At 40.0% G+C, this 11,475-nt stretch overlaps 1 protein-coding gene across 2 annotated transcripts in view; it reads left to right on the top strand.

Annotated features, from left to right (window-relative positions):
* Positions 1 to 3,254: 3,254 nt before the first annotated feature.
* PTPN3 (protein tyrosine phosphatase non-receptor type 3) overlaps positions 3,255 to 11,475 on the top strand; it is a gene marked incomplete at both ends in the record, with an annotated part of 157,927 nt that continues 149,706 nt past the window's right edge. For both annotated transcript variants that reach the window (XM_082280592.1, XM_082280591.1), the window contains one exon: positions 3,255 to 3,381. In XM_082280592.1, coding sequence (XP_082136718.1) covers positions 3,255 to 3,381 — 127 coding nt within the window. The remainder of the gene's footprint in view (positions 3,382 to 11,475) is intronic.

Genomic DNA, 11,475 nt, shown 5'->3' with positions numbered 1-11,475 from the left:
ACAATTATGGGATGTTTGTCATTTGAGCACTCTTTGCAGTAACTGACATACAAATGTATGCTTCACTTTGAGTGTTTGGAGTCTGTCCAAAGACATAGATGGCCAATACCTCTTCATACTCTTAATTTCATGATTGCAACAGAATGCTATTGTAGGTAAACTTGACTCTTCCTGGTGTTTTGGCTGAAGTTGACAATAGTAGTTCACTTAACTTATTAGGTTTACAAATTTTTAGGATTTGATGTTTAATCAAATGCATTCCCTTATCCGAGTGTTACCTCAAACAAACAGCACAGCTTCAATTGATACTTTTCACTTCTGTGCTGCAAAAAGATGGAATCAACTCACACACTGCCTTTTAGTTCCAAAGACTGGGGAACAGTTTTAATTCCTTACCTCTTCCATTCACAGGCAGAATTATACAGAGAGAAAAAAAATTAAAGTATTGCTTGTGTAATTTTTATACTATCTCTCTGCAGAAAGCATTTCTTTTTTTTATAACAGTTCTTTCCATTGAAATTCAAATCGGACTATGCTTATCTGATGCCCAATATAAGTTTGATGATGTGCTTCATTTGAGAATGTGATTATTGAGAAGTCACCTACTGCAACTATATGTATTCAGACAATGCAAATGAATACACACTCTTCTGCAAACGCACTTTCAAGAGTTTCTGAGCTTGAAGCTCTAAGTGATTCACCCCATACTAGAAATTGTCAGTGCAGTAACCTTAGGACATCCTAGAACACGACTCTGAAGTTAGTGGATTGTGGAGTAAGAAGCAAGTAGGTTATGCATTTATTATATGCATTATTATCCTGGTCTATAATAATGCTGGCTGGCCATGTTAAGTCATGTAGAGAATTATGCTTCAAGACTCAAGTAAGCTTTCAGAATGTGTCAGTATTAATGTGCAATCAGGAGGCATCTCACAAAAAGCTATTTCTCCACATCCACTTACCTTCAGTTCAGTGTTGCCCAGCTTAATCTCTGTGCTATCACCCATGTTAAAGATATTAGTCTAAGCAAGACAGTGGATAAACAAATATCTATTGAGAAATGTCCTACAGAAAGAGGATGCAGAGGGAAAAAGCAGTAACTTCGCTTCTTCACAGACCACACAAACAATATAATTCCTGAAAAATTTTGCAAGCTTGTTTTACTTTTCAAACTTATATGAGTCCTCAGTGTATCATCTCAAGAATGTTGCCATCATTTGAGATGCCTTCAGCCTCACAGTGAAAGTACATGGATTATGGGCAGCAGCAGCAGAGGCAGGAAAGCGAAGGCAGATCCTCCTGCTCTTCTCACAGCCCAGCTGCTGTTGTCTTCCCAAGTAGAGCAGGTGAAAAATTATTTGCTCTACACTCCAGGGGAAAATTAGTTCGCTGTTGTGCCCTTTACAATTCTCCTCGTTGAGGAAGGCTCCCCAGTGAGCAACACTGCAGAAGTGGATAAATACATGCACAGAACCACAAAATGGTTTGGGCTGCAGGAGACCTTTAAAGATCATCTAATCCAAGCCCTCTGCCGTGGGCAGGCAAATTTTTCACTAGACCAGGTTCCTTAAAGTACTGACCAGTCTGACCTGGGACACTTACAATGATGGAGCATCCACAACTTCTCTGGATGCCTCCTTCATTTTGTTCACTGAAGTATTAAAAGAAGTACAAGGCTCCCATATGAGTGAATTCAACCTGTGGAAAAAAGAACTTTGCATCAATCTGTTCAATCTTACCTGCACATGAATAAACCAAAACAAAACTGATCTTTGTAAGCTTTGTTAAGCTTGTTTTCAAAGAGAGAGAAAGAAAATGAAGGCAAGGGTTTAGACCTATTGAGTATAATGTAAGTACTCACAGGCTGTAAAATGAGAGATTTTATTAACCTAGGTGAGAGAAAAGCAGGAAATTCCCATGTTATATCATTTTCCACTGAGGAACCTCTGGTGGACTTGCTATTTCCAGGAGGGCGTAGTGTTCCTAGAAGTGAGAATTGATTTAGATTTTTCTCTCATCATTCCACTGTGAAAACAGAATCTGAGCTTTTGCCAAACTCTGTAGGAGTATCTCTTTTTTAAAATCATTATTACAATAAGGTCAAGTTCTTTTTAAAACAAAACAGTTTATATGCATAAAATCTCATATGCTTGGTGTTTATTGTCTGCCACATCCCAATATTTTACAAGTGTACAATAATGATAGCTTCCTCTTTCATGCTGCCTTTTGTAAAGAGATTTCAAAGCATTTCCCAAAGAAAGTGAACTGTAATTATGCATGTGGTATAGATGGGGAAACAGAAACACCAAGAGGTAAAGCAATTTGCCCAAGGTGACAGGACAAATTAGAGACAGTCAGGCATAAATCCCATGTCTCCTCTTTTTGCTTCCTTGCTAACCACAGCCTCACTTGGAGATGGTATCACCAGCTTGTAAAAGCAGTAGGGAACTGTTGTGGGAGTACTACAAGATGCAACCTGGTGTGAAGCTGATACAGGATCAGACTCAGGGTCCACCTGCAATCCTTCTTGGTCACAGGGGTAACAGGTAAATGGTAACTTAGCCGAGCTGAGAGGGGCTTGCAGTGCTGGGATCTCCTCACTGAACCTTGGGTGAGTAGACAGGGGCTGCTGAAAGGCAGACCAACCTCCATGGCTGCTGCATGGAGGAATCCTCCCTGCAGGCACTGAGGCACTAATAACCTCACCTTCCTGAGGATGCATTCTTCAGAAATCAGGCCGACAAGATTTTTCCCCTTCAGTAGAGGTCAGAGTGGCTGATCATGGAGACAGAGGCCTCTGTAAAGCAATGTGGAGCTGCTTTGTCCCACAGGGCATCGTGCCTTGGAGAGATGCAGAGGCAGCCCTCACCACCTCGTTGCACAGCAGAAGGATTCCTGCTCTCCCACAGCACAGAAGCATCCGAACTCTACCGCTATTTGTGGTTTATTTGGCACGTTAAGATTGATTTGAAATTATTTCCTGTGTATTCACAAACCCAGCAAGTAGTTTCCCTTTAAAATGCACCAGCTGTGACATTGGGCAGGTTCTGTAATTTCAAATGAGGCGCTAAGAGACTACTCCTTTCAACAGCTTTTTTTTAATGAGGGTGGGTATCTGTTGCAATGAATCAATTAAAACTCTTCTGACACACAAGTTGTGTGTTGCCAGACTCGTTTCACAGGTTTCTCAGGAGGGAGGATAACATGTGACAGCACACAGAAGCCAAGAGGACTGGAGAAGATCAGAAGCCTGCATGAGTGAGCTTAGCTTTCCAAAATATTTTCTTAAAGCGCTATTCCAAGGACCACTGACCTCTGCAACAGACAGCACCATGGTGGAGCAAGAGATGCTGCTGTCGTGTGCTTATCCTCAAGAAAAGTGTAAGTGACCAAATATGATTTTGCGTAAGAAATTAAAACAGGACACTGGAGGAAGGAAATGAAAGGAATTATCTGGGTTGTATAATTGAAAAGACTGAGGGAGTAGAGGGGAAATGCTAAAATAAGGAAATAAGGAAGCTATTAACTTTATATTGTAGGCATGCAATTGAAATACGATTAGTGTGCTTGCAAGCAAAAGAAAGGATGCTGGTATGCACAACTCTGATATAAAAGCTTCTTGAAGAAACTTACTTTAATCTTTGACTTTTCTGCTTGTATTTGCAAAGTGCTGTAGTGTGGAGCTCCTTGTGTGGTGGGAATGCGAACAACGAGCTTTGATTTAGTAACTTAAGGAGCAAACTGGAGTGCAAAGAAAGCATTTTCAAGAAAGACATGGTGTGGTTAAAACTAATGGTTTAGGTTTTTTTAGCAATGCAATGCCTCTTTTTCCTAAGACACCAGCACACTTTCTTGATATTTTATCCAAAAGTCAGCTGAGATTAGGGTACAGCGGGAATATACCCAAATCCATCCCTCCTTCCTGATACCACACTGTAACAGAACTTCTTTGCCAGCCAGAAATTTTGTTTTTATTACCAGAAAATATAATACAGGTAACAAACCAAATAAAGTCTGTACATACTGTTTTTTAAAATGCCTGGGAATGTTTCAAAAGATTAGTGAAAAACCAAGCCAGATTTCCAGCATGCCAAAGACAAGTAAGACAGAAAGGTAGAAATGTAGCTGACTACAATGAAGTCAGGTAACTAAGTCTGGACTGGACATGTCTGAACAAAATATTAAGTAAATGTAGAAATGGAACTGGTATGTCCTGAAGCCACTTCAGTGCACTGCCAGAACAAAATTCATTGCAAAAAAACCTCCTTCTCCCTTTCAACTCAAGAAATATTGCTTTTTGAATGGCCTAGCTTGCTTTGGCAAATTCATGAGGAGGTTATTTAAAACTTACTCCAGACTGAAGGATTGTCTTTGTTCTGTGTGCAAAAATATCACTTTGTACAGGGCTTTGTGTTCGTTATCGGGATGTTAGCAAAGATGCAGTTTACCTGTGGAGAGATGTTTTCAGTTTTGTCTTGTTTTCCACTCCCTACTTTGTATATGCAAAAGGCAAGAGAGATAAAAATCATCCTTACCACAGTGTCCTGTTGAGCTGACTTAGAAGCTCATAACCAACAGACTGCAACAGAGCTTAAATGAAACCTGGAGTTAAAATATCTGTGCTATTGAAAAAACCTAACCAAACCCTACTTTCCTTTCTGCTGCCTAGTGTCCTATTAAAGGTTTTTAAAAAGCAGGATTACAATACTTTATTTTTAGCTTTGCTGTAACCTCAGCAATATAAGTGATAGGGTTTTTTTCTTTCTGTTGTTCGCTTTAATGTTAAATAGAAAATGGGTATCTTTGGGGGTTAAAATCATCCAATTGCCTTTAATGGAAGACATAAAAGGTCACTGGACCTCTCAAATGGCTCAGTTTTGTATATGAAATTTAACTTCTTACTGTGTGTCATTGTATTTGCGTGTGTGTGAGAGAGAGATTTCTCAGTCTCAGTTTGGCTGTCAAAGTCACGGGAATGTGACATGAGGCACTATAGGGGCTGAAAAAGTTGCATAGAGAATTCAAATCAAGCCCAAAGGAACTAAATCCATAGGAGTAAGGAAGCCATGTAATGCCTCAGGATGGATGAGCTGGGTCCACTAATTACACCTTCTGGTGGCATGAATCAGCAGTGACCCCCTGAAGCCAATTGAGTTACCCCATGGGCTTAACAAAGGACTATGTGGAGGACCAGCCTCACTGCACTTACAGTATTAAGCTTTTGCCCAGAGCAGGTAGGGTGTGTTTCTGACGTGCTAAAAAGACCAATAGAGCACTGAATGGGTCCATTCTAGCTGTAAAGAGTCAAATTATGCCTCAGCGGGTGATGCTTTTCAGCTCAAAATGAAGGGGTTTCTTGGATTGATCCAAGAGGCCAACCTGCTGTAGATTTTTGCTTTTCAATAAATACCTAAATCTTTCAAGAAATATTTTCTGCTAAGCAAAATGAGCATGGTACATCTTTGGAAGCCTGCACCTACTTGTTGGGAGCTGTTGCTTTGCTACCTGTTGCTGTGTGAAGTCAACAAGAAACTCAAAACTTTACACCTGAACCAAAGGTCTAGCTGTCTGTGTCGACTCATTTCCATGTGCCTTCAGCTTAATGCCATTTGCCTCCCTAAAAGTCTTTTGAGGAAAAACTAAGATATTTGTGGTTTGGGTTTTGTTGGTTTTTTGGGCTTTTTTTTTGACTTCCAAGACACACCAGGATGGTCACAACACTGAAAAATTAGCCTGTGGTTAGTTATGGGGCATGTTTTTCATAGAACCATGATGGTCTCATGCTGTAGTGCCAGGTTATTCAGTCTACAGGCAAATACTTTCTCTTCCCTTGTGATTATGAGCTGGGGTTTTTGGTGGTCTGTAGCCCTATTTCACCAGGTATTTGGAGCAATTTTTGCTGAAGCTATTAGAAATTCTTTTGGCAGAGGGAGCTTTCAAAGGAAAAATAGTAAATTAGACATTACAATGGATTTTACTCCTCTTAGAAAGCAAAAAGTGTATCAAATATGTAGTTCCTCCTAGAAAGTGATAAACAGACTTCTAAACTATGTGGCATAGTCCTAGGTATTCCCAAATATCTGTTTGCAGATGTAAATTTTCAAGGAAAATAACAGAAACTATCTTTTTGCACTTCTCTTTTTGAGTTATTAGTTATTTTAATAATGGTTTCATATTTTTGATGTATTTTGAATATCTTATGTTAGGCTTCATCTTTAGGTAATATTTGTACATTCCCAAAGCCCAAATATAGATTTTTTTTTTTTTTTTTTTAACTCTAGAAGAGCATATGACAAAAATACAGTGGTCTAAACTTTTATTAAAAACCCCAAAAAAACCAAACCACAAGAAACAAAAACTCACCAACAAACAAACAAACAAAAAACCCTCAAAAAAAACCCCAATGCTTTTGTGCTTGTACTTTAATCTTCTGTCACACAGTTAATAGCTACTTTTTTTTTTCAATTATTCCAAAAGCAAATCACCTTTATGTTAAAACCAAAAAGAGGTATTTCAACCAAAAATTATTTGTGTTTGGGGTGAGGGTTGGATTTTTTGTTTGTTTCCTTGTTTTTCATGACTATTTCTCAGCTATGAAATGTCAAACACAAATTCAGGGTGGCTTACTTAGATTTCAGATTTGAAAAAACATTGTAAAATTAATATATTTCATTCTTGCTGTCTAAGAACAGCACTGTGGTATTATGTGTGTGCTGATGAGAAGATGTGGGAGATTTCTGTTCTCTCTCTGTCTTGAGAAGACAAAAATGTGGTGGTTGCCTAGGAGTATTTAAAAAGTCTTTATCTGAAACAATTTTCCCAGACATTTGCTCATTCTCAGTCTCATTTTATTTTCATTTTTTAAAATTTTCAAATCTAAAGTTTTTGTTTGAACATGTCAGAATGCATTCTTTTAGACTTAGACTTCTAAATGAATGATCATCCTCAAAGCAGGGTGATTCCCTGTTAACAATATCAGTTTTATAATCACTTCTCAAATTTGCCAGTAAAGACTTCTTTTTCTTTGTCTTGTTTGGATTGTGGATTAACACATTAAATCACGTCAGACTAAGAACTGGTCTCAGGTGGATCACAAGAAAAACAGCCTAGTTATCTCCTGATGAACAGCTACCTTTTTAAAACCTAATGGGGAATCAATTTCTAATCCATCCAGCACACTCTCTGTAAATTCCAGTAAATGCACATCTTAAATCAAAATGTCACGCACAGTTAAATTGCATGTCTTGGAAAAATCAAAATATACTGTTCCAAGACAGATACAGTTCTTGAACAGAGCTGTCATACTGTCAAAACAAAAGATTTATTTCAGGAAATTTGTTTTCCAGGGAACTGTGCTGCCTGTCAGCTTTTTTGGCTCTGATTTTTTGATATCTTGCCAAATTAACACATCAGTGTATGTCAATGCAACCTATAGCTGTAGTCAGCTAATAGGAAATGAAGTCTGTATCACTCCTGACTTTCTCTGAAGATCAGAAGTGTCCAAAGGAAGAAAAAATAAACTGAAAACGAGACAAAAGTAATACACATGCTATTCACATGCTTCTCCACTCAGAGCCACATTGAAAGATACTACCATGTGAATTCCTCTGTGTTGACTTATATTTGGAGGAAGGGCTTATGCAAGGGTGGAGCCCAGGCAGGTATATAAGAAGGACAAATGCACCTGTCAAAGGTTACAGAGAAGCATATTTGGGGAAACAGTTTATATTCCTTCTGAGTAGACTGGCCACTAAAAAGCTTCTCCACATAAAGTTGCTGTAACCAGTGCTGACCACTCATTTTGCACAGGTTACCTTAGTTGTCCCATAAAAATGCCAGGCTTAGCTGGAAAAGGAGATGGAGCAAACACATGGACTCTGCAGGCTCCTCCAGGGGCCTGGCAGCTGCATAAAGGCTGCTCAAGAACCCCGAGGATGCGGGGCCTTTGCCCACACAGCGTCCTTGTGTTTAATGTGTTGCTGTTTGTGCTGCTGTGGTAACGCGGGTGGGAACGCTACCAGCAGCTGCAGGCGTTCGGCTCCCCGCGCAGGAAGATGGGCTCTGAGGGCCAGTGGGCAGCTGGCCTAGGCTAACTTTGCAAGAAAGGGAAGCAATGTTCAGGGAGAAAACAGCAGAAGCACGTTTAAAATGGACTCAGAATACATCTGCAATATCACTCAGCGTACAGGTCACATCTCAAAGGCATCGTGCACACATCTACAGCCCACTGCAGTCCTGGGTCTGGGAAGGTTTCTGACTCTTGAGATTTTTTTCTTCAATCACATTTGTGAGGTTTCTGCTGTACTGGATTTCTAAGGGGTAGAATTTCTACTGCATTGGCCACGTAGAGCTGTTGGTAGTGAGGGGTCTACTTGTATTTCTCACCATACCATAGCATATCCTTGCCTATGAAAAATAAAACAGAAAACAAACAAAACCCAAAAACAACAACAAAAAAAAAACCCCAAACCCAAAAAACCAACCAAACAAAAAACCCCAAAACCAAACAACAGAACAAAAAATCAAAACACAAAACCAAAACAAAACAAGAAACCCTCGAAACCAATCCTGCTATCATATTTTTGGCCCTATAATGCTGTCAAAGTTGTAATGAGGTAACTGAGGACAAAATTTCACATGGTGTTTCCTTCCCAAGGCATGGAGTTTGGAGCACTGCAGTCTGCAGGAGACTCTGTCCCGTGCTGCTCATTTAAAAGGAGAGAGGTGTCAGATGCATTTTGATGGTATTTTCCTGACCTGGGACTTGGCCCAGCTGAGACATTCAAGACTAAAATCCCAATAAATCTGGTGGTGGTTAAGTTCAAAAACTTATTTGCTCTTCAGTTTACCAAGATCTTGAAGCTGTACATATCCTGAGATGTCCCAATCTTAGTGGAGTTGAGCAAGTAATTCAAGGGTCACTTTGTACATATCCCTAACTAAGACTATTATAGGGAAAATTGGTCCCACAAGTGTACTGTAAGCATACTCAGCTTTCAGGGAGATATTTCTCACCTTATTATGTGCAGTGACTCTTGCTTTTTTGCTGCCAAAATGCAAAATTCCTCTCCTCTGCCCGAGCACTACATAGCAGACTGAGTATTTACTTTAGAAGACTTGGAGATTTTCATTCCCTATTTGAATAGGAAATGTTCAAATCTCTCCAGTCTCTTGAGAGAAAGCCATGCCAAGCTACTCTGGCAGCAGGAAGTCCCACTTCAACCACACCACCTGCCTGGTGCTGGTTACTCACTCCACACAGAGCTGGAAAGGCCTGAGTTTTAGTTTCCCTGCTGGGACTTCTTTTTCTTGTCATTCCCATTCTACCACCAGTGGTTAAAACACAGAAAACTGGTGAGAGACAAGGGCCAGAAACCTGGATGCCCTCATGCCAGGTGAGCGTTCTGAGCATGAGGAGACATGACTTGGTTGCCTAATATGCTCTTTCTCGTTGTGCACTAGTGTATCTTGAAATGTTTCCTGCACAGTTGCAGATGGAGGATGAGGAGCACATCCCTCCAGCCCACTCACACTGACCTACTTTAGAGCTGCTAATGGCATCAGCTCGGGGGGAGGAGGGTGGGCAGGAAATGAAGCCCCCTTCCCACGCACACTGTGCAGCCAAAGCAGGGAACCAAACTTAGGACATCCAATTCCCAGGTCACTGCTTTAACAGCAGGGTCTTCTATGATTGTGTGGCAGCTGTGGCAAAGAGGGAACATTAAAAAGCATAAGTCCTGCACAGTTTTTGGAAGGGAAGGAGAAAAAAAGAAAACGGAAAATAAATAAAGGGTGGGGAAAAGCCCAGAAAGTTATATTTTGGAAGGGATCCAGTTTGCAGATCCCAACAAAATGCAAGTATCTCCTTGCAGGTCTGACAGGTGGGTTTTAAGGTTTCTCTCCCCACCCAGCCAGTTTTATTGGCTACGTCTAAGCAGGTACATGCTAAGCTGCTTGGGGTTGTTATTGCAAGCTCCTAACACTCTTTCTGCACTTTATGGATCTATTGCTCAGGATTCAGACTCTGCTCAAAGGCCTGAGATCTTAAATATGAGGTATTACATCAACTTAACGCTGAGTCACCTAAGCCCTTTATTGAATCTGGCCCCAGTGCATTTTTCAGGCTTATTTGCAGAGCAGCAGCTATTATTACCAGCAGTAACTGGGTTAATAACAGGGCCTCCAAGAGAGAAAGCAATTTGTAACACCTGTGATGCTTTGACTGAAACATGTTCATTATCCCCATTCCCAGTTATGTAATAGGGGGAACAATATCAAAAAAATACTTCTCCTCGCAGAAACCTCTAGGTACCCACTGCCTGTATATGGCCACTGTATCCTGTTTGCTCAGACTTACATGGTTACAGTTGCCTGGAACATCCTCAGCAGAATGCCCCTTGAGTTTTGGTAACTGGGCATGGGTTAAAAAAAGCAAATACAACAAATACACAAAAAAACCAACAAAACATTTAAAAAACCTAAAAAACAAAACAAACAAAAAACCCCCAACAACAATAAAAAACCCAGACAAAAAGACATTTATTTTCACTGTGGACAGACAGTTGTTGCACACTTGAAGTCTGACAGATGTGGTTTTCTGGCAAGCGGGTGAGAAAAAAGCAGTATCTTGAATCATGTTAAGGGGAAGGGTGAGGTTTTTCTTCTTCAGTTTGGGAGAAAAAGATTTGAAAACTTTCAAAGTTGTTCTTAGCAGCTCTACATGCAACATATGGTCCTTCCTGAGCTTTTAACCATTCCCAATGTGGGACTCTGCCAAATGAAAGTTAAACAAAAGCTACCCTTACAAAAATATTTAGGAAGCCCTGTTTTAGAAGTGAGTGCACATGTTGGCTGTGACTCAGAGCACACCCACACACTGGGTAGATAGATTAGCATCTAAACCACTAGGCAAGCTCCAGTTCTTGCTCAGAAGGTCAAAAAAGCCTGGGAAATGTCCACTGCTCCCTTTCTCCTCAGAACAATTATTTTTTTCCAGATTACAAAGTCATTTTGGATGGCACTACAGCAGTGAAGTCAACTGATTTATAGTCATAAACAATTGTATTCCAAGTCAGGAACCAATTTTGTAATTTCTGGACAAAAGAATAAAGTAGAGATCCAAAAAAAAAAAAAAAAAAGACAAAGGAAAAAAATGTAACCAAAAGGCCCAACACTCCAAAAGCTAAACCGTTTCCTTTGGATTGGTTTCTTTTAACATTTGTTTTTACTGCACAGAAACCAATGGGATTCATAAAATATTTGCTAGGGAGGCACATATTAATGGAAAAGAGATGAAAGCCAAAATCGTCCTTGATAATAAGTTTTGTCCAGAACTGGAAAAGGTCAAACCTGATGTAGTTTGTTTTCTTTTTCTAATTTGGTGTCGTATTATGAGCTCAAAATACCGAGACTGCCACATGCATTTCACTTGGCTTCCACATATGGTAGCTGGCCTGTTTCCAAGGCACCTGTGAC

The sequence above is a fragment of the Coloeus monedula genome (assembly GCF_965178545.1).
Source record: "Coloeus monedula genome assembly, chromosome: 1".
Classification (NCBI taxonomy): domain Eukaryota; kingdom Metazoa; phylum Chordata; class Aves; order Passeriformes; family Corvidae; genus Coloeus; species Coloeus monedula.
The sequence above is the reverse complement of the archived record's forward strand: the minus strand, read 5'-3'. Positions and strand labels throughout refer to the sequence as shown.